General features: G+C 34.8%; 2 protein-coding genes across 2 annotated transcripts; one reads left to right on the plus strand and one right to left on the minus strand.

Moving 5' to 3' along the window:
* The first annotated feature begins 610 nt into the window (after nucleotides 1–610).
* Nucleotides 611–8,087, plus strand: LOC124846584 (DDRGK domain protein). The gene is made up of 8 exons (XM_047323870.2): nucleotides 611–781; nucleotides 895–1,003; nucleotides 1,820–1,923; nucleotides 2,719–2,820; nucleotides 2,915–3,073; nucleotides 3,235–3,291; nucleotides 6,440–6,476; nucleotides 7,590–8,087. The coding sequence occupies exons 1-8, from the start codon at nucleotides 662–664 to the stop codon at nucleotides 7,793–7,795; spliced, it is 894 nt and encodes a 297-aa protein (XP_047179826.2). The 5' UTR covers nucleotides 611–661; the 3' UTR covers nucleotides 7,796–8,087.
* Nucleotides 8,088–19,756: 11,669 nt separating this feature from the next.
* Nucleotides 19,757–22,763, minus strand: COBL10 (COBRA-like protein 10 precursor). The gene is made up of 2 exons (XM_047325645.2): nucleotides 22,037–22,763; nucleotides 19,757–21,444 (listed from the first exon to the last, which is right to left on the minus strand). The coding sequence occupies exons 1-2, from the start codon at nucleotides 22,635–22,637 to the stop codon at nucleotides 20,045–20,047; spliced, it is 2,001 nt and encodes a 666-aa protein (XP_047181601.2). The 5' UTR covers nucleotides 22,638–22,763; the 3' UTR covers nucleotides 19,757–20,044.
* Nucleotides 22,764–24,611: the final 1,848 nt, after the last annotated feature.

The following is a 24,611-nucleotide window of genomic DNA, read 5'->3' on the forward strand; positions in this document are numbered from 1 at the left end:
AATTCAACAAATATTTAAGTATGTATTCTTTCCTTCTGCAACCATTTTTATTTATTTATTATTTATCTTGGGTTATTTGAGTTCAAAGCTTTAGCTACCACTTTTTCATATTCCTCTTCTATACTTTTTTTCTTTAGTTATTTGAATCCATTCGAAAAATATAAGATAATAACTAAATGTGGAATGTTATTTTGAGCCTTTTGGCACATTAAAATATTACACAACATGAATGTATGTTTTCATATAATATTTGTTGGTGTGACATTTTTTTAATAATAACATAATTAAAGGTCTTTAAAATATTAGTTGATAACGTACTTTAGAAAAATAAATTGATAAATATACTAATAAGTTTTTTAAAGATGTTCTAAAAATTCAAAGATAAAGTAAAACCATATTCTATATTCTCTGCATTAAATAAAGTTAATTTTTATTACATATTACATATTACATATTCTGTTTTTATTAACCGTAATATGAACTTGTAATGATAAAACCACCGTCTAAAAAATGCAAAGACAGAAACGACATCGTTAAGCGTAGAAGAGAAAGGAAAGGAACGGCGTCGTTTCCAAGAGTCCCAAACAGAGTTCATAAATAAATTTCGCAAGAAACCAGATAGAAGAAGAAAGAAGGGAAACACAAAGCTCGATTCGCAGCAATGGAGGAGCTACTCGTAGCGGTACTCTCAATGTTTCTCGTCGTAGCGTTGATCCCACTCTACCTATGGAAACGCCGTCAGGATTCTCAGCCTCCACCTCACCACGACGAACCTCCCCAGGTTTGCACCTTCTTTCAACTCCATCACTCTTCCTCATTTCGCTACCATAACCCTAATCGCTTCGCTTTTAAATTCATAACCGGATTTTTTTATCATTGATAATCAATCGACAGGCTCCGCGGAGAGAAACCGTTGTGCGCACCACCGCCACTCGTCGTATGCGTCGCCGGCCTGCTGCGTCTGGAGCTAGTACGTCGGCAGATCCGCCTGCGACGGTAGAAGGTTTCTCGTCTTCCTCTTTTATTGCTCTTTTTTAGTTTAATTTGTTGTGTCTATGTAAAAGGCAATGATGTCTTGGTGAATGAAAATGTGAATCAGAGATGTCACTTCTTCATAAATCCGAGATAAGTTGTTTTATGCTAAGAGAATGTTTGGATAAACTTTGAAGCAAAAAACAAAAATAAATTTATCTTTTAAGAAATTAATATAAAAGAGTTTTCATGAGCTTATGCAAAGCAAAATTTAAGTTAGGGAGGAGTTCGTTCCATATTTTTCTTCGTATTTTCTCGTCTTTATATGAGTGCTCGTAAAGAAATTTGTTCAAAATGAACACAAGGACGGTTGATGGATGTGAAATCATTGAAATCTGGTGATCTCTGTAGGTTTATGTTTTGCTATCTTGTTAGATCCATCAGTGTTATGTATTGTTAGTGTTTAGCTTAGAATGAGATATAGAGATAATTTTACCTGTGGAGTCAACTGTTTGACTTCTGATTTGCGTAGATAAATTTCTCAATAATTATAGGGAAGAAAAAGTAAATTAAATTAAACTTTTCTCATAAATTAAAATTAGATTGTTGACAGTTTTTTTTTTTAGCTTACAAAATCTGATCTTTACGTACATATAAGCTAAAATAATTTAAACTTACGCGAGAAACTTGTTCGTTTCCATTTTTATTTTCTTCTCTTATAAGTGCATACTGAGAAGTTCATATGGAAGTACGATTGAACTGGTTGGTGGATGGAAGTATGCATGGAAATGGCTTCTTGAAACTGGGTTGCCATTTTGAGTTATGAACTCTGTTTACGTGTAAACAGAATCTGCTGGTGAGAGTGACGATGAAGCTGGTGGAGGGTATTATGAGGCCAAAGCATCAAAGAAAAAGGAAACCAAAAGGCAAGAGAGGGAAGCACGGCGTCAGGTATTTTTGTTTTGTTTTAGAAACTGGTACAATTAACTTTAGGGTAATTATATATGGACACCTAAAATCACAAACACTCCATTAACACCTATTATCTCTCTCCCAATCACGTCATCTATCATACCTACACTTCTCTCTCTATCTCTTTCTAGGTGTCAAATGGCATGGTGATGTTCGTCTATATTCCATCTTTTTTTACTTGCGTATATTTTTTGCTGGATTCTTGCTTTTTGCACCATAGCTTGTAGCCTTCTATACTAATTTACAAATGGACTATAACTTATGTTTGAATTTGATTTACCCAAAGGGGTGGTTTCTTGAAATGAAAGATGATATCTGTATTTGAAGGTTTTTTGTAAAGGACACCTGACTTAATCCATTTAATAATATTATTATTAAAACTGTCCATTTTCTCTACACATTTTGCTGTCTTCTGAGAAGAGATTGCTTCCTACCTAAATGTGATTACTGTAATTTTATTAAAAAGCATGGTTATTTTGTTTTGACCTCTGTTGTTTTTCCCATGCAGTGTGCATGGCTACTGTCTCTAGTTTTTATTTAGTTCTAAAACTAATACTTAAACTGTTGAGTGTTGGATTCAAGGGTTTGTAGAATACAGGAGAGAATTTGTACTCAGATAGGGGTGTTGAGTGTTTAATTCAAGACAGCTCGTCTTCCCCGCATATCCTGGGCATTGTTATGTATTTTTGAATTTCTATGCATGTTTCACTTTTTTGAAGGATTTATCTATTTTTTGTTAAAATTTAAATAGTTGTATTTTGATCTTCTTGGAAGGCTGATGAAGCTGCACGAGAGTCAAAGCAGGCAAAACAAGATCGTTATTCAGAAATGAGGAGGTTGAAGGATGAGGAGCGTGAGGCACAGGAGCGTATGTTGGTGAATTCATTACCTTATTCTGCTTGATTTTAGTATAGACTTTCTTATGGTTTATTAAGTTGCAAAGCACATGCTTTTGTCATGGTTCATATAGGAAGAGGAAGCCAAAGCTCAGAAAGCTAAGGAGGAGGAGGCTGCTGCATTGGAGTTTGAAAAGTGGAAAGGTGAATTTTCAGTTGATGAGGAAGGTACCCTTGAAGAAGCGCAGGATAGCGCTGAAGACTTGCTAGCCAATTTTGTTGAATATATAAAGGTTATTCTCCGTTGATTTCCTTGATTTCCCTTTACTAAATTTTTCATACTTTATTCGTGGAAAAAATAAAAATTAATAGCAATAATTTTAGGAATATAATTGTCATCTTTGAAGAGGTTTTATAGCCATACTAATTTAGACTTAATTGTGTAATCGTTCAGAAGCACAAATGTGTTCCCTTAGAAGAACTTGCTGCAGAATTTAAATTGCGAACACAGGTATTCTTTCGTATTTTATTCCTTTATTTTAGTCAGCTTCTCTACACAGGCTGATCCCATGTCCGTATTTCTACTATTTCATGTGAGTGTGGCTATTACTACACTACTACACAATTATTAGTATTTTACTATTATATAAACCACCAACAATTTCCCGCTCCCAAAAAATAATAGGATGAAAGTATAGTTGGGATAAATGACTAAATTTACCTTGAGGTTACTTATTTATTTATTTGTTTATTTATTTTTATTTTTATATATTTTGTATTGGTAAGGAAGCTAGCTAAAACCCTGTGTTTAAGATAGATGATGCTACTCCAATCTTATATGATAGAAAAATAAGAGTTCTGGAGTGGAGAGATGGAGGAAGGGAAAGTGGAGATGTAAGGTAGAGTGAACAGTGCATTCTACTAATTACTAAATGGTGTTTGTTATTCGTCATCTTCTTGTGAAGATGTGAATTAATGTTGCTACCTTTGTTAGCGGCTATGAAAATATATTCCCTGGTATCTTTTTTTCCAGGGAATGTCTCTCGGAAATAATAACTACTTATTTCCATTACATTCTTCTTTCTCTCTCTCTCTCTCTCTCTCTCTCTCTCTTTTAATTATTAAAAACCAACCAAACATTTTAACAGAAATATCATTGCTGGGCATAATATTCTAAAGAATATGTTTCCTAGGAATACAAAATTATACCGTGAAACAAAGGCCCCTAAGAAGGGAGAAATACATGAGTGATCATATATTTCTATTAATCTAGGATGTTAATGTTGCATAATCCTATTAGTTTTCTTTTGCCTTAGAGCTCAATTACAATTTACAATTAGCATCACTGCGCAGTGAGAGAAGATTGTTGGATCCTAGTTTTCTTCGTTCTCTGTTCTTTATTACAAGCAGGGTTGTATATGAACCCATTTTCGTGAGATTTTCTGTTCTTTCTAGTTTGATCATACAACCTACAGCTGCTGATTTGAGAACATGAAACCCCTAAATTCCCTGTCTCTCAACCAATAAGAATTACCTGACCACTAAAAATAACATCCAAAATGACAGCGGGTCAAACAAAACATCCTACTATTATTTGCAACTAAAATCCAGAAAAACTAAAGAAACAGACTTCCAAAAGAATATAAAGTTCAACTGAAACTAAGTAAAGAACGAAAGATCGAGTTCCAATAGAATATAAAATGCTAAACGTAAAGCAAAGATATCAAAACACAAATAATCATCTAATCATCGTCAAGGCCTCCATTCAACGGTTGCATCTCCTGATCCCTCTCCTCATCTCCATATGATGTATTTCCTCCAAGAAATATTGTAGTTAATGTAAAAATACAAGTAATTTTTATTACTTTCATTAAAAACGTGTTGGATAACAGGAACATCTCATCAATGGTTGTGACCGAGACAATCCCTTGGTTGCTCTAGGTGATGATGTGGAAGCCATCGAGGAACATGATGACTTTATTATCCAACACATTTTGAGTGAGCGCATAAAATCACTCGTTTTATATTAATTGCAATATTAATTTTATATCAATCATAAAACATCACATTTCTCAACACATGACGACAAATAATAAAGACCACAAAGCAAAATAATAGTCATCTTAAACGTTCTTAAACGTAAAGCAAAGATAGCAAAACAAAAATAATAATCATCGTCAAGGGCTCCAGGCCTCCATTCGACGGTTGCATCTCCTGACCCTCCTCCTCATCTCCATATGGTGTATATCCTCCAAGCAATATTGCAGTTAATGTAGAAAAAATAAGTAATTTTTATTGTTTTCATTAAAATGTGTTGGACAACAGGAATGTCTCTTGTGACAGAGACAATCCCTTGGTTGCTCTAGGTGATGATGTGGAAGCCATCCAGGAGCATAATGACTTTGTTAACCAACACATTCAGTGAGAGCATAAAATCACTCGTTTTATATTAATCGTAATATTATATTAATCATAAAACATCACATTTCTTAACACATGACAACAAATAAGTAAGACTACGAGGCAAAATAATGCTCATGTTACCTACATATTGGAAAGCTAAACAGCAGGGGCTCAATTAAGAAAAATTTCAAAATTGAGTAGTCAATTGACCAAGAAAATTTATCAAGAAAATTTATCAGGGACTCAATTGAACTCAATTGTAAATACCTAAATTTATGAGCGGAGGAAGATCACAAAACAAAGTCCCTCATCAAGAGCAACATCTCTCAACATGCAATACAAAGGCCTAAGCCCCTATAGTGTTTGTTCTCTCTCAAACACATTCAATACCAATTACTCATGAAAACCAACTTAACCTCATAAAACCAACTTGCAAGATGGTGTTTCTATCCACTTATATCTTATAATCTAACCATATCTCTACAATGTAAGATTTCTAACACACCCTCATGTCATGGATGATCTTATAATGATTTGATAGCATGAGACATGATAACTTAACAAACCTTACTAGGATAAACTCTTATACTATATTAAAAAGTGGACTAAATCTCACTTAACTTCACAGTACTAACTTGTAAGCTGAGGTTTAAATCTGCTTATATACTATAACTTGGTCATATCTCTCGATAATGTGATATTTGACACTATATGTGGAACACCTGATAACTGTTGCAAATCCAGCATTGTCCAAATGACTATCTTGACACACAAAAAAATGATAATTCAGATACATTGCTTCCTAAATTACTGTCTCAAGGCCCATCACAAACTGTCGTATCAGTAACCTTGTTATTTATACTAATTCTGGAACACAGTAATTTGGGTGCACTACAAGTAACAAACAATCAAAATGTGCCACTCCCCTTTGAGTACAAATTCGTTTCATTATCAAATATTTTACATTACAAACCACTCCCTTTTGGATGAAGGTCCGTAAAATATTTCTTGTTCCCATTTCCTGGACAAGAGATACGGGCCTTTAAGTTGAATTATAGTTCTAGTTGGCACTTTAGCTTTTTGTAATTTACTCTCTCTACACTTTTATGGGTATTAGGCCAAGTGGTGATAGTTTCTAAGTAATGAAGCCCTATATTGTACTTTCTTTTTTTAAGGATGAAGATTGTTATAGTTCGTACTGTCTGAGTGGTATTTTTTTCATTCACTGGCCTTTTATTTTTTTTGTACCAATGCAGGAATGTATCAATCGTATCACATCCCTGGAAAGCATGGGTAAGGACCTTGCTATTTAAATTGTCTTCCATCATAACAAGTATCTATTATCTTTCCCATTTTTATTACTTAGATTTTTGTCTTTACATCACCTACACCCCCACTGGAATTCATATATATAGCCAATTTCCCATTTTCTATGGTAATTCATTGGCAAGGTTCAATGTGGAGGAAATATTATACTCAATGCGGATTCCTTATGTATATTTTAATTTATACCCCATTTTCGCGAGTAACAGGTTGTCCATACTCATTAGTTGTCCTTATATTAAAACCTTCCTACAAAGAGTGACCAACTTTTTATTATTATTGTCAAATACCAAAGGATAACGTGCCCTTTTCTTAGCATTGCTACTCAATCTAGTTATTCTTTTTGTGGGTTGTTGAACGAACAGTATGTTTTTTCTTTGTGCAATCAAGGTACGTGCATTTTATTGTGTCATAGTGTTTGAGTTATCTGATAAAGTCACGAGGAAGGTTTGTTAAATAAGAAGAGAGATTCACATTAATTTGTGTTTTCCAACTAGTTTCAAGTTTCAACCAATAATTTAGAGTATTGGAATATCGTGTAAGAGGATGTGTTATATATCTTTTGAACATTGTCTTTACATGATTCCCTCTGTAGGCATTTGTATAGGAGGATTAAGTTTGTTTCGTGTTTTTCCAAAAGATAACTTTTAAGTAGCATTTGATAAAAGGCCAGATTCTAATTATTTCAAGAAGCTAGTTTTAGTCTCATTTTGAAAAAAAAAAAACTGTAATTATGACTATTGTTTTGAAATAAAGTGTGTTTTTTATATAATTCTTATCCAAACAAAATATAAATTTTGGCTCTTTATAAAATTTCCCAAAAAACTCTTTTTATTACACTCGAATTACTTTTTTCAAGAGATTAAACAAATGGGCCTTAAATTGTGTTCTTCCCCACCTCCTTCCCCACCATTAATAAGTATTCTGTTGTTGTCTCCGTTTTTTTTACTGGTTACAGCTTTGATAAAATTAAAATTATTATACGTTCAAATGTTATTGCCCTTTTTAAGGTTATGATACCTTACACACTGCCTTTCAGCTGCCAAGGTGAATGGGATATAATGAGTTATTTTTGTGCATCAGGTCGGCTTTCAGGTGTTATGGATGACAGAGGGAAATTTATTTACATCTCCCAAGAAGAGATGAAAGCGGTTGCTGATTATATTAAGCGGCAAGGGAGGGTCAGCATTTCCCACTTAGCAAGTAAATCAAACCAGTTCATTGATTTAGAGCCTAAAGTTCAGTACACTGACGACATTAATATTGGGGAGGAGATAACTGTCAACTGAGGTATTTTTTTACTTAACGAGTGTGGGGAAACTGGTTATGTACATAAGAAAAAAGCAGCAATGATCCGGTTAGCCTAGGGTTTGATTACATGACTTTGAACAGCTTTAGTATAACGGCAATTTCAGAGCTTTAGTAAACCATATAATATAGAAAGGTCGTATTTCAAGAGGCAGATCTACGTGTCTGAAGATGAAATTCTCCCCAACTTTGGAAATTATATTACATTTTGTTTGACTTTGTAACAATTTTAGCATTACCTGCAGACTCAACACTAGGATTTGTCTTCTTTCATCCTATTTTTATTCCTATTTAATTACTAATATTTAATTAATATTCAATTACTAAAAAAAACATCACATTCAATATGAAGAAAATATCTATAATTCAAAGAAATATATATAAAATGTTATTAAAGTTATTCTACATATAACTAATATTAATTATACATATAAACAAGGTTTTATATCACTAATAGGAATTGTTACACCGTTACAAAAATATAATTCTATTTTTCAAAAACTGAAATAGACAATAAAACAAATAGTTCAACTTTAAGTTTCAGTATTACTTTTATCTTGCATTGGATCTATCATAACATCCTTATTTAATAACATCGTTAAGGTGATTTTTGTAAATAAGAGACAAACTTACAAATAAAGAAAAGGTAATTTAATGTATCAAAATATTTGATTTAAAATATTCACAATTTACTAATTTATCAACAACGAATATTAAACATATCACATATATATCACATATACATACGTTCGTAATATTAAACTTAATTATTTAGATATTTGACACAAGTTTCAATATAGGCGATATTTATATTCTACAAGTCATAAAAGAGTTTTACATACAAAATTAGTATCCATCGGTTTAGGACCAATTATTCAATGGCTAACACCTATTGTCACTATTACTACATAACTTATTTTATTCTATTTAAACATGAATAGTTATTAGAGTTGAGAATACTTCTTTTTTACTTTCCATATGTTAATGCATACATTAAGCTTTACCACATCACATAATTTCTCTTTGAAATTCTCTCAACATCTTAAATCATTTTCTTCATTAATATAAATAATATTATACATCTTAAAATACCTAAACACCATAATCAATCTTGAGCAAGTTAGAATATTTAGAAAAAGTCATAAAATGCACACTGATGCTCAAAACTAGCGCTTAAAACTAATGTTCAGTGTCAGGCCTTTTCAAAGGGTGGTGCTCAGCGACATGTCCGCCGTTCAACCCCATTCCTTTCACAAAAAGTCGCACTCAACAACACAAATCTTTCGCGAAAATAAGTTAGTTTATTTCAAACCTACAGTAAAAAGTGGCACATCAATACCGCTCAATACCATATTAGAAAATGATTAACTCAATTCTTGATTTAGGGAACTAGGGACCTGTTTAGATAACATAATTGGCATTCCTAACTTAATGTTTGGTTCCAAAACAATTTTCAATCTCAAAATGAATGTCAACGTGCTCAAATAGTTATATCTCCAGTTCTTCAACTTAAAACTAATTCAAACAATGTCAAACAACACACGAACAATGCAACACATTCAAATTACTCAGCAATTCAACCACAAATATCATAATCAATCAATCTCACACAAATCAAATATCCAATTTCATAGTCTCTAAACATAAAAACTTCTAAAACAAGATAGTTAGCTCCCTTTACATGATAGATGACTAAACAACTTTAGAGGTTCTAAAACAACTAAAAAAGCATAGGAAACTCTATATATTCCCACGAACAATAGAAACATGATTATGACACACTATTATGACTACTAATCAGTAGATAGTCTTATAGAATACTTAAATATCACATGCAACCCCAAATACTCCACATGCAAAAGAAGACAAAACACACTAAAGAGAAGAGTAGAAAACCAACTTACTCTATTTTTGAGAAACTAATCGGATAGAATTGAAAATCTCTCCACAAGAGTTATTCTAGAATTCTCTGATCTTCAAACAAATGAACATGTTGTTAGAAGGTTTAGAGAAAAGGGAAAGCTCTAGAGTAAAGGTTTTTTAAAGAGATTATGTGACTTAGGATAATAAAACTTGTTTATAAGAATTCTATTTATATTTTAAACTTTTATTTCTAAAAGAACTTAGTCTCATCATTATAAATACTTTATCAATTTTAAAACACAATTTTCTAGGCTTTTACATTCTCTTCAACAACAAAAACTTTTTACCTCAAAAATTGGACTTAGTAGAGAACAAATGTTGGTATGACTTTCTCATATCCTCTCTATCCCCCACGTAAAGTCCTCTTATCCTAAACAGCTTTAACTAGACTGATAGTCTTTCTTCTAAGTTGCTTCGTCTGACAATCCTTTATTCCAATAGGTCGCACCTCTATTAAGAGATCTTCTCTAACTTGAACATCCTCCACTTCAAGCACATGGGAAAGATCAAACACATACTTCCTTAGTTGTGAGATATGAAACACTGAATGAAGATTGGCCAGCTCAGGTGGCATGACAATCTCATAAGCCACTGGTACAATTCATCTCAAAATTTGATATGGACCAATAAACCTAGGATAAATCTTTCTTGAACGACTAGCCCTTCCCACAGCAGTGGTTGAAGTTACCCGTAATAAAACACGACCCCGAAATGCAAACTCCAACGGTCTTTCCCTTTGATCAAGGTAAGACTTCTGCTTACTTTGTCCTTTGATCAAGGTAAGAATTTTGCTTACTTTGTGAGGCCTTCATCTTCTCTTGTATAAACTTCACCTTCTTTATGGTTTATTGCAACAACTCAAGTTCTACGAACACAACTTTGACATCATGGTACCAGCACAAAGGAGTTCTATAACATCCCATAAGGTGTCATACCTATTATTAGTACAAAAACACCGTATAACGTCGGTATTTTTTGCCCTTTCACATCGAATTCAAGGCCAACGTCATATTAAGAGACGTTAAATTGACGTCGAGTTTAAAAAATTCAACGCTACATTAATTAACGTTGAATTTTGTCAATATACGACGTTAACAAATTTTTTTGTGTTTTTAATTAATTGTGATCATTTTTTACAATTCTACGAAGACCTGAAAAACAGAAAAACAACAAATTTCAGTTTTTGATATTTTATAAAGTATAAACTATGAACGTGCAGTATAGTATAAAAAACAAACAACAAACAAGTTCAACCAAACAACAACAACAAACAAGTTCAATCAAACAACAACAACAAACAAGTTTAACAAATAAGTTCTTCAAAACGAAAATGAAAACTAACCTTCAAAAGGTGGATTCGTCGAAATAAAGTGTTGTCACTTGTGAGAGAGAAAGCAGAATGTGCCTATGAAGGATAAGAAACGAAAATAATTGATCAAAACAAACAAAAATCATACTTAAAGTAGTTAATTAACATGCATTTGTATCAAATGAAAGAAAGATTACATGTGATGGCTGTCAAACTTCATTCGAGAAAAGTTTGAGCAGAGAAAAGGGTCTCGCGCGCTAAGATAAAGGGAATGAATTTTCAATCTCCCGCTCAAATTTTTATTGAATTCACTAACCTTTTAACATCTAACGTTAGGGCATTCGACGTTTTATAACCTTTTGACGTATAATTCTAAGGCATTCGACGTCATATGTAAATATATTTTCACCTTTGGGCCAAACTTTTTTGCAAAATTTACCCAATAGGATGTTGGACTTCTAAATATTCGACGTCTTAAATTGACGTCGAATTATCGTTCTAAACGAAGTCTAATAAATGCATTTATTTACAAAAATGTCATTGACATTGGCTATTCACTGGTTGGACGTTGAACGCGTGACATTATACGTTGTTTTTGTGCTAGTGTATACTCGCCTAAAAGTTGTTGTTATAGGTGAACTCCATTAAAGGTAGCACTTCATCCTAACTCGCCAGATGATAAAAAACACAGGTCCTTAACAACTTTTTCAAAGATTGAATTATCCTCTCTAATTGACCATCTCTTTGAGGATGATAGCCATAACTCATCCTCTACCTGCTACCCATAGCTTCTACTAGAGTTTACTAAAACCTAAAGTGAATTGTAGATTTCTATCTGACACAATACTCAATGACGCATCGTGTAACCTCACTATCTCCTTTATGTACAACTGTGTTAGTTTCACCATAGACATCCTCTGATTCATTGTCAAGAAATGAACACTCTTCATCAACCAGTCCACCATGACCTAGATAACATCATGACCTCTCACCGTTTATAGCATATGAGTCACAAAATCCATATAAATGTTATTCTGGAAAGAGAGCTTCTTTTGATAAGAGATTTTCTTTGCACTATTGTTGTATCTAGAGTGTGCATGTTGTGTGGTGATGGGATAAGCTCCTCCAAGATATATGACTCAAACCAAGGAGAAACTCCTAAATGAATGGTGGTTTGCAGAAGCTTGATGGCGGTAGAAATATGGTGTGCATGTGGTTGTTTTGATGTGATAAAATGATAACCTCTTCCAAACTATATGACTCGAGCAAGGGGGAAAGACTATGATGGTGTTTAGGTGCTCTCAAGAGAGGTTAGTCAACTCTTAAAAGTGGCTAGAGGAAACCTAAAATGAGTGTTCTAACCTTGGTGACCTAAGTTGATTAATATGACACAAATTTGGCACATAACATCACTCCATTCAAAGGTGACTTTTACATGGGAAGACACATTTATTTATAGCCTAAGGTAACCCTAGAGGCAAACTTGTCAATTTGGTTCCCTTCATATAATTTGGTCCTGACCCACATGGGTTAGGGACAAAAAAACTTACTTGGCCAAAAATGCCCTCATTGAGAAAGCTCACGAGGCCAAAATATCCACAAAAGCTTTGTGAGCTAAAACCAACCCATGAGTCTCTTTTTTAGAAAAAAATATTCATTTTGAATATAAGAAAAAAATGTAATTAACTTCTGATATGTCAAAGAGCTATATATATATAAACATTTTAATCAGACTAACATAGATTTTATAAGAGATTTCAATAAACATGGTTGCTTCTTTATATAGGAAAATTACACAACAAAATAGAACTTTGAAATTCTTGACAAGCTAAATATATTTAATTTTTCTTGACTAGATAAACATATTTTTAAAGTATATGTGATAGTCATTTAATATATTTTTTTGTGTGAAAAATTCATCTAGATCTGAATCAAAACTAAATAAGACATCTCAATTTGAAAGTTTAAAATAATAAATTATTGAATACTAAGTTTATGGATTTTTTTATTATATGTTATTTTTTTTAATGTATGACTTAAACTTACACTTAAATTCTATTAATTATTTATTTCTCTTTAATAATCAATATATATATATATATATATATATATATATATATATATATATATATATATCATAAATATATATTTTAGTAATTATAAAAAAAATTGGCATGAATTTCCTTAGAATATCCAATATTCTCACATTTTTTCTATACTTCGTGTTTCTTCTACCGTGTTTGAGATTTTATTACAATGTACTACATATTGTTTTATTAAATTGTATAATTTTTTCTTTTGAGAAATCGATAAAAGTAATAAATAGATTATAATAAAAAATTGTATTAAATTATATATTATATATTTTATTTAATAATATAATAATAAGTATGATATAAAAATATTGATTTAAATATAATAAAATTACAACATATTAAACTATCTAATAAGATATATAATATTATATGTGTACTGATCTTTTTTCTAAGAACTAATTAAAGTATATGGTCAAACCCATTTAAATCTTGACCTTAAGTCACATGAGAGGAGATTTTGGGGTGTAAGACTTTTTTTGCCTCCACTTGACAGGACTCCTTAAAGAAGGCTTTTTCAAAGACAGGTTAAGACTATCCATGAGTCATAGGTCAAGTTAACAATTCTACTTAAAGGTGTCTCACAAAATAAGAAGAAAAACCATAATTCTGCAAACTTGGAGACTAAGAAAAAATCTTCTCCATTAAGAAGACAACATATGGCCACTAATTCGGAGCCCATGTGGGCTACAAGAAATGCATATTGGACCTATGGAGGCTTATGCACTTGAAATTTTACTCATTTCTAATTTTTTTTCGTGCAAGCTTGTAGGTCTGTCCATACAAGCAATCACATTTTGTCTATTTAAGGAGACACTATTACAAATTTTAGTATCATTAGTGGTTACAATTCCTTTAAGTTGAATTTAGTATACAAATAAATAAATGCATGAAAAATTAGACTATTTTTGCCACATAAAATTCATTTAGTTAAGTTTTATAAGTATTATAAAAATTAATAGGTTTTCTTATACCAACCCAATAGCGTATGTAACCATATGCCCAACAAATAACATATATGGTTAGGATAGACTCTAACCTAACTCTAATACCATATTAAGAAGTTAATTTTAAGTCTAACTCAACTCCACAAAATCGGTTTGTAAAGTGAGATTTGCACCCATTTATATACTTTAAATTGACCTATCTCTCTAGTTGATGTGAGACTTCCAACATTTACTATAAATTTAATTATACTTTATATTATATTTTAAAATTTCCTTTTAAATTATCAAAACTTTTCTTGAAGCAGAGGAATTGTCTAATAATTAGTTTTAACAAGAAAACCTCATTTACTATTTTATTCTAAACTCGTTTTCTTGCGTTGTAAATTTATTGATACACATTTTCTCTCAATTAAAATGAAAGATATGTTATCACTAAAATTATTTTGATTGAATATATTTTATTGTAACAAAAAATATATAGGGTACGATGTTAAAGAAAAATGACACTAAAAATAAATTGAAATATTATATAGAGATTTTAGAAGATCAATGACAGACACATATAGGTAACCAGGGTATACGTGTATAAGGAGAAGGAAGCACTGCTAACTAACGAGTGCTTCAGAATTAGGATGTGAGAACAAATTTGTGAACCCTAATTCCTTCGTTTCCCTTTTTCATGGCGTCCCAAGGCAAGAGAGGCGGAGTGTCGCTTCCTGACAGGTCCAGCGATTCCAGCTCCGTACTCGCCAAGATCTCGCGCTCCTCCATCGTCGTCCAGGGCAAGGAGGCCCGCTTTCAATAATTTTACCTTTCTAGATTTTGATAAAAAGAAACGCTTTCTGTAAGAATTTTTTGTGTAGGATTGATATTGTCATTAGTTGTTCCAATTGTAATTTACCTGCTGTTTCTAGTAGAATGATTATGTGTAATATACTCAATGTAACAGTAATACGAAACAGAGGAAGGCACAAAACTTGGGAATTAGAAGTGTATATTCCAGAATTTATTTTTTTTTCCTGTGAGTTCGAATGGTATCACAGAGAATTAACAAAAGCTGCAATACCAAAGTTGGTCTCAACAATGAAGGAATACGTCCTAGAGAGAGAAGAAGAATTTCCAATCATTGCCTCCCCTCCAGTGCTAACTAATTCCCTTTTTTGTACCCATTCTTTCTCCACAGAAAATCCCTCAACCTTGTATTTTCCTTTTTCTCTCTCACGTGCCTTTGTCTGCCACTCTCTTCTGCTATCGGTGCCATGTGGCTTGATTTCCCAACTGACTCATCCTTAGCCTCCATTTCCCCTGCCCATTCTACCCCTGCAGTGGCCCTTTTATTCTCACTCGTTACAATACCCTTCCCATCAACACTAACCTTGTCCTCAAGGTTAAAGTTAAAGTCAGGGTAGGCTTTGATAAACTCTTTAAGGTCTTCCCATGTGGCCTCTGTTTCAGATAACCCAGCCAGTGAACTAAGACTTGGGAAATGTTGTTGGACCTGCGAATTATGTTACGTTTCTGAAGGATAGCTTGAGGCATCAACAAGGGACCCTCGGGCAGTGTAGTCGATGGGAGTGGAACATAAACAATGTCATGGGGACCCTTACATTCTTTCAACTGAGATATGTGGAAGATGGGATGGATTTTAGCAGTTTCAGGCAATAAAAGTTTATAGGCCACTGAGCATATGCGATCGATGATTGGAAATGGGCCAAAATATCTCAGTCCTAGTTTCTGGTTTTTTCGTAAGGTAATGGAGTGTTGTCTATAAGGTTGGAGTTTGACCAAAACCAAATCACCAACCTTCAGCTCTTTATGCATGCGTCTGTTATCAGCATATTTCTTCATTTTTTCCTGGGCTTTAAGAAGTTGCCTCTTCAATTGAGTCAAAGCCCTGTCCCGTTCCCCTAAGAGCTCCTGGACGGATGGAGGGTCTTTAGGATCCATGGTGTATTTAATTATGGCCGGGGGATCTCTTCCATACACCACCTTAAATGGTGTTGTTTGTAGACTGTTGTGGAATGCTGAGTTGTACCAGAACTCTGCCCATGGTAATAGTCTGGTCCATGTCTTAGGATTATCAAAAGCAAAGCACCTAAGATACATCTCTATACCTTGAGCATGACTTGGATTGACTGAGACATTGGAGATATTGGACTCAACCACTAGAAAAGGAAGGACCTGTTGGAGGATATGAACATCTTGAACAGATGGAGAGAAGAAAGGTGTTTGTTCAAAGAATGTAACATTGGCAGACATGTAGTACTTCTTGGTTTCAGGGGAGTAACACCGGTACCCTTTTTGAAGCCGAGAATAGCCTAAAAAGACACATTTGATCGCACGAGTGGAGAGCTTGTCTAGCCCCGGAGACATGTCGTGAACAAAACAGACACAACCAAAAACTCGAGGAGGGGTGTGAAAGAGAGTATCATTGGGAAAGAGAATGGAGAAAGGGACTTTATTATTGAGAAAGGAGGAAGACATCCTATTAATAAGAAAACATGCAGTTAAGATGACATCCCCCAGTGATGAACAGGAATATGGGCACCAAGCAAAAGGGTACGAGGAGTTTCAACCAAGTGTCTATTTTTTCTTTCGGCTATACCATTTTGCTGGGGTGTATGAGGACAAGTGGACTGATGCAAAATACCATGGGAGCTAAGGATTGCAGAAAAAATGGAGGAGAAATACTCTTTAGCATTATCACTTCTTAAGATTTTAATTACTTGACCAAATTGGTTCTTGATTTCATTCAAAAAGGATGTGAAGATGGGTAACAATTCAGAGCGATCTTTCATTAGATAAACCTAAGTACATCTAGAATACTCATCAATAAATGTAACAAAATACCTAAAACCAAAAGAAGAGATGCGACTAGGTCCCCAGACATCAGAATGAATAATAGAAAAACTAGAATTACACATTGATTGAGACCTTTTAGGAAAGATAGATCTAACATGTTTTCCTAGTTGACAAGACTCACATTCTAAAGTCTGAAGACCACTAAGTTTAGGACACATCTTTTTTAACTTTGACAAGTGAGGATGGCCAAATCGGTCATGTAACACTTTAGGGGGAAGATCTGCAACACAGGATACACGTGGACGAGATCCAAAATGGTATAAACCTCCAGCTTCATATCCTTCTCCAATCTGTCTCCCCGAGCCACGCTCATGTATAACAAAAGATTTTAAATCAAAAGTTATTGAATAATGTAACATTTTGGTTAACTGACTTAAGGAAAGTAAATTGAAGTGATAACTAGGGAAAAAAAGAACATATTTCAGAGTGAGAGAGGGAGACAGGGAGACTTGTCCGACTCCCTTTGAACAAGTTTTAGAGCCATTTGCAAGGGTAATGAAATGGGGTTTTTCTTGGAGGGAAAGGTTTGATAACAATGAGGTATTACCAGAGATGTGATCAGAAGCACCCAAGTCAATTACCCATGAATTTTGACCTTCCATGGATTGAGAAATGCAAGCTGTGGATGTACTTGGGGATTGAGATGATTGGGCCAAGCTGTTAGACTTTAATCGCAGATACTCTTGATACTCTTCCTTAGTGAACTTGGAGTCGGAAATGGGAGTTTCAGCCTTAGAGATATTGGCAGTTTTTGAAGGAAAACCACACAAGGAGTAGCAATTTTCTTGAGTGTGACCCACCCTCTTACAGTAAGTGCACTGTGGACGTCCCTGACCTCCACGTCCTCCTCTTCCTCGCGTGGCAACCATGACAGATGGTTCCATTGTTTCATGAGCTTCTCGAGATTGAGGCACTGGAACACAAAGAAGACGTGTGGTCAAGGCTTCCAAGGAAGGGACCTCATGACTTGTCAGAAGTTGATCTCTGATATGATTCAAATCTGGATGTAAAGCACGGAGGATCATCACCATATAATACTTGTCAAGCTTCTTCTTGATGTCTTCCAAAGATTCCACTTCCAAGAACATTCTCAACTCTTCCACAACTGCTTGGGCTTCAGTCATGAAGGAGACCATATCATGGTCTGTCATTTTGAGACATGCAAGTTTGTTTGCTGTATCATAAAGACGTTGAATATCATTAGCATAAATGCTTTGAGCTTTCTTCCAAAAAGAGTGACATGTTTTGAAGGCTCTAAGAGATATCAAAAGTCGGGGTTCCACAGATTGCCACAATAGGGCACACAATTGGAAATATGCTTGTTTCCATTGTTCAGCCTTTTCATAAGGTACTTGGCTTCCATCCTGCTCAAGGTGGTCATAATGTCCTTAATCGAGGAACCACATTTCCACGACAACAGACCAAGACAGATAATTCTTTCCGTTTAGCCTTTCGGAAGTAATGGAGGGACTTCCAAAGAAAGAAAGAACACTTCCAGACGCCATTCTTGATAAAAATAGGAGAAAGAAAAACGCGACAACAAGGAACCAAAAAACCGAGAGGGTTTCTTAGGGTTTTCTTCAAGGGAAGCTTCTGGACATCACTGAAGTAGGGTTTTGAGGGTCAGAACAGAGAGAGGAGGCTCAGGCGACAATTATGGAGGTGTCGCGGTGACCTTCCGACGGGTAGAGGGCGGTGCGTGCGCCTGTTCGCAGCGCACAAAGAAGCGACGCGTGGCGGAGCGTGGAGGAGAATCAAACTCCAGCACCAATGGGGTTGGTCGTCGCGTGAAGAGACGAACTAGATCCAGTGGTCGCCGGACAGAACAGTGACGGCGGACGGTGGTGGACAGATGTGAGATGGCAGAGAACCAAGTTGAAGAGCTTTAAATTGCAGTTGACAGCTGCAGGTAGTGACAAGACAACTGCGGACAACAACAATGGGCACCGGACAGATGCGGACGACAATGACAATGCTGGTAGACAACCCAGGACAGAAACCAGAGCAGGATGAACCTACTCTAATACCAACTTGAGATTAAAAACTGATAAAAATATATTCTTGAGGGCTTAACAGATCCCTCTCATTATCTTCTATATATATTGAAAAAGTAAGAGTACATGGAACACCAAGAGTCTGCACTAGACCTCTAGGTACAGAACTAGGTACTACTCATTACTGGTCTAGTAGACTAGCCTTAATGATGATATGTAACAGTAATTATTCTAACAGTTTGCTGGAACAAAACTTTCTAACTAAATTATTCTGAGATTATATTGTTGACTAATGTACGATTATACATTTTTATATATTCATTTGATACAAAGATAAAATAGATATGAAAGAATAAATTTTTGTATTTCTTTTAGAAAACAAATAAAAAATAAGAAAAATTAGTGTTATGTTTGTCAAATATCATTTATGTATGTAAGCTAAAAGAAGAACTTCCATTTACACCCCTTTCTACCCTCTCTTTACAAGAGAAAGTTATATACTGATATTTTCCTTCCACACACAATCATTTAAAGGCAAATTGGTTGTGTTGGACCTTGAGCTGTACTTCATTGTTGTCTCATGCCCGATGGTTTGATACGTGGTGTCTGCTAGGTGTATTTTTTAATCTGTTTTCATTCAAACTTGTTCATTTATATGTTAATTGCATCAACTTTGGAAATGAAAATCTTCCATCCATCCCAAAGTAATCTCAATCTAAAGGAAAATGAAGAACCTGTGAATGAGAAGGTTAAAACTCTGTTTGAGAAACGTATCTACATGAAGCTAACAATCCATACACTAGCAACGTACGTGAATCAAAAAGGCCATCTAATTTTAATATGAGCTAGATACATCTTGTACCAGATACACAGTTATGTACTTTTACACAAAAAGGCTGCAACCCTCATCATGTATCCTTATCTCTCTGCTCAGTTTGTATGAGCCCCCGTCGTTGATGAGAGAGAGTGACCTTCACACACATATACGTATATATATATATATATCTAAAAGCAGCCCCGAAGAGAAGAAAAATAAACCCTTAATTTGGATTCAGATCATCTTCAATTGCCAATGTCAGCCCTTCGTTCTCTATTGTTTAATTTATATCAGCAAGAGAGTCAGAAACGCTGTCAATATGAGTGCAATGACACTGATGGAAGATTTATGCCCCGAACTTTTGTGTGGTCTGATCGGGGGAAGTGAACACTCCATTCCATTGAAGTAAACCTTAGAGGGGAACCCATCTTTTGTGATATCAAAGTGTTTTACGTGCTTTTTGGTGAAAGAAAGCACAGATTGTTGTTTCCCTGGAACCCTAGGGTCTTTAGCGTATGTTCCATTGGTTTCACCAGCCAAGTAGTTCAAACCCTTCAGGCCTTCTAAGAAAATGGTTTTCAGACCAGGAATTCTTGTCCCGTTGAAGGAATAAACATCTTCAAAATCGTCGAAAGTCTTCGTCAACTGAATCGCAGTGAACCAATCATCAAATGAGTAATCCTCCCAGTTGAAAATTGTTATCCTAGCAGTCCATCCCTCCTTGTGATCCGAATTCACGTGCCAGTTGATGCTCACGGGGCAGTTATCTGCACAAGGGAGCCTGCTAGGAACGTGCAAGTGCTTGAGTTTGGCCCATGCTCGTGCCTTCACGGTTCTGTTTGCAAACGGCACAAGAAGAGCCTCTGGTGGAAGAAGCAATGGAGAGGCCTGAGAGTTGCACTTCCTTGTGTCAGTACAGCCACATGCACACGTGTTGCAAGGGATTGCTGATTCGTTGTAGAACGCTGAGAAGGAGACACAGCAACGGTTTTGCTGAGGCTTGGGTTTGGTGATGTTGCAAACTATTTGCCAAGTTGCTACAGCTGTGGAGATTGCGTTTAGTCCACTGGGGTCAGGGAAAACCGAAGGATCAACCCTAACCGGTGCACCGCATTGGTAATGTGGATTGATGACACCATCGATGTTCCACTTCATAGGGGGTGTGATGGCCGTTCTGTTATCAGTATCTGGTGGCATTTTGAACACTTGCATCTGGAACATTGATTTAGCTTTGTTCTTGTCCATGAGTGGAGGCAAAACGGTCCCGTTCCTGCAGCACCAAGGGAGTTTCCCAACTTTTTCATCTTCTGATCTTTCTGCTGGAAGGTCAGAGATTATTGGCTTCTTCTGACAGGTTGCAACTTGCGAGAAATCCATGTCACCGTAGAATTTTCCAGCTGAACCATACAAGCAGTCAGAAGGGTCTTTTCTGCGAGCATAAGCTCCTTTAAGGGAATATATGAACTCTCCCTTTGGCCATTCCCATGTCAAGTTCCAATGATCAAGACGACCCAATGGGTGTTTGTTCTCGATTGTCACTTGGACATAGTAGTTGTTCTGAAAAGCTTGAAGCACGTCGTATTCTATGGTGAGATCCCCAGAGCGACGAGGAGGGTACTTGGTTTTCGTCACTGGCTTTGCCTTCACTTTCGGGTCCTTTCTGCAACATGCGAACATTGTCGAGGCTGCACCATTCATTCATAAAAACAATCTTATCACTCTCCATGCATTGTAATCAAAGTTACAGTATATCGTTTTCAAGTTCTATATATATGCAGAAATTGTTTGTTCCAAATCCTATCATCTCATGATCACGAAAGACCGTCATATACAATACCATGATCATGCGTATATAATGGCATTATTCTTAAGGAAGATGTCTCTTTTAAAAACTTTTTTTTTGACAATCTTTTAACAACAAAACCTATCTCGTAGTTTGTGATTCAGCCGTTTCACATATACAAACCAATAAAACAGTGATACATCATCATCGTGTGTTATCGAAAAGTTGTTAAAAAAGTTGGTTAAAATATCGTGATCCTATTCTTAAACTACAACATCAATCGTCTAAAATTTTATAGTAAACTATCTTTAATAAATTTGTAATTTGATACATAGATCAACATTTACGGAGATAACTGTTTTTTCTATTATAATATATGGAAGATAATTACGTTGCAGAAGAAAAACTATTATAATTTGGAAGCATGTGATCACAGATTTTGCATGAAATCTACGACGTGAGAGAAGAGAAAAAAGCATGGATACGTATATTACCTTTTCGAGTAGGTGCAGGGCATTTGAATCCATCATTCTGGAGAGTAATGGTTTTGGGCATGGGGGTAGCTCCGACACCCAACCCAAACTGCGTCCCAACAATATCGATCTTCGCACTCATCTGGTTCAGATCCCCGGCGGTGCCAATGGCGGTCTTCAAGTCCGCCACGGTGGACCCCACCATCGTCGTCCCATTTCCCACCTCCGCAGGAAAGTCGCCGGCGTCGATGAGAATGGCGCCGTCTGCGGAGACCAGAATCTCGCGGTGCTGGAACCCCACAAACATCTTCCACCCCTGCACCTCCTCATCTCCCACGTTCGTCAGCGTAGCTTCCGCCTTGAACGCCCACGCCTGCTTCGATGCGTTCTTCACGTGCGGATACTCCTTCTCCCGCGACACAAGGGTGTACGAGATAAAAACTCCATCGCAGCTTTCGAGTTCGAGCGAAGATGACGATGCTTGTTTCTGTGCTCCGACGTCGGAGACATGGAGGCTCAAGAAAAGGAAGAGATGGATTGTTAGTAGTTTTATTATTGCTTTTTTTGTTGGGTAGGAGGAGGAGGCTATTGAATAGGTGGTTTCTTCCATTGTCGAAAGCATTTTTGTTCTCTTTCTTCAATGTATACCTAGCTAACTCCTCCTACGTTTTTGTCTGTTTTCTTTTTGTGTTTGTGCTTTTTTTTATGTGTGTATGTGTTGTACGAGGGAAAACGAGGGTCGTGGCCGCGCGGCGACGCGGCGGCGGGGTAGAAGAGCGAAAATAAGAGAGGGTGGAGAAAGTGAAGGTATCTATAATGTAAGAAAAATAGGAGAAGGGAGTTATGTTCCGTTAGTTTTAGCGATGGTTTCGGAGGACAGAGAATGTTTGGAAGCCATTTTTGGAATGGGAAGAGCAGTATTCGTTAATTCTGGAACAATAGTCCTTAGAAATTTACTAGATACTAAGAACTTTGTTGACCAAAACGCCTTGGAAATAACACGTGGTGGTGTTTTGGTTTACGTCCAAATAATTCTTGTTTTTAATTTGAAGTTCATTTTCATGCATAATCCTTAAACAAATTTCTGTGTCATTTAGCTATATTGGGAGGGAGAATTGAAGGGTGCGTGTGTTTAGGGTTGTACGTCATTTGGTACCTAGTATACTTCTTTTCCTTTCAAACCAAAATGATCCCTCAATTTTTCTTGTATGTATCATAAGCTAATTTTGGGTTTCATTTACTGTTTTTAAAGTGATTTTAAGATAGGGGTTGTGCTCTGTCCAAGCTATTTTTCGGGTTTGAAAAAAAACAAAAACTTACTATAAAAGTTATTTGGAACCGTGGAAAGAGTTAGAAAACCAAATTTTACTTTTCCACAAAGAGAAATGGATAAGTTACCATTTGAAAACGTAATGACTCAATTTAATTTTAGTAATGATAAGGTTTATAAAAAATTTAGAGTCGAAATTGTGTTGTGCTTCTTTGAGTGTTAAAATTTGGATAGATTTTTTTTTCTAGATAATTGGGATATTATTATAGAAGATGGAGTTAATGATTTTTTAACACTATACATAAAAAATATTTTAAGAAAAATCATTAATAATGTTAATGTTTATGCTTTGTGGGAGTCGATCAAGTCTCACTTACCCGTTCGATTGGTATTTTTTCTGTCAATCGTCTACTAGTACAAAGGTTAAACTGTAACAAATATTTTGACATTCAAATTAGATATGTTTCTTAGAAGAATTTTATTAGAATTATATCATGATAATAAGTATCCTTTATCTAGATACTAAATCTATATTTATAAACCTTAAAACGACAGTTTAATAAATCTGATAATTGATCATTAATGAATGTTACTTATCTAACATTAATTAATCATTAATGGCCCTTGTTTAATGATTAGTCTTAAATTATCCTAACATTAATATATACCGGTCCCTCACAGGCATGTTGATGACCACTAGGCCTCTACCAAAGCTTGGTGATCCTTGGTGATCCTATAGTAGTATTAATTTAAATTTATATTATGTATTATTTTCAGGAGATTAGTTTTTGAACCTTTACTTTATCCATGGAAGTTAATTATTTTTTATTAAGTTAAATTTAATTGATTTTAGTTTATTTATTATGAAATGAATGAATGTCTTTTGTTTTTTATTTAAATAACATGGAGTTTGGAAATTATTAATTGACACATACAATAAATTAAATTTAACTCCTTTAAAAAGTCTATTGTAAACTATAATAAAAATTTATTATTGTAAATAAATTTTTAATAAAGAGTCCAATTATCTAGATTAAAAGTTAATAATAATAAATATTGTTTATTATTGCTACATAATTTATAAGTGAGGTATTAGTAAAGTTTAATGTAAATGTTATAATCTCCAAATAATTGTGTGAATTAATTAGTCACATTTTGAAAAAGAAAAACAACTATTGTGATTTTTATATAAATATCATTATGTTTAGACAAGGAACTTAAGCAATACTAAGAAATTTTAGTAATATAAAAAAGTTAAAATATATTGTATTTGAATTATTTTATATTTTAAATAATTTGTTTGGATTGAGTAATTGAAATATCTTA

Source organism: Vigna umbellata, chromosome 6 (assembly GCF_029865625.1).
Source record: "Vigna umbellata cultivar VRB3 chromosome 6, Vumbellata_1.0, whole genome shotgun sequence".
NCBI lineage: Eukaryota > Viridiplantae > Streptophyta > Magnoliopsida > Fabales > Fabaceae > Vigna > Vigna umbellata.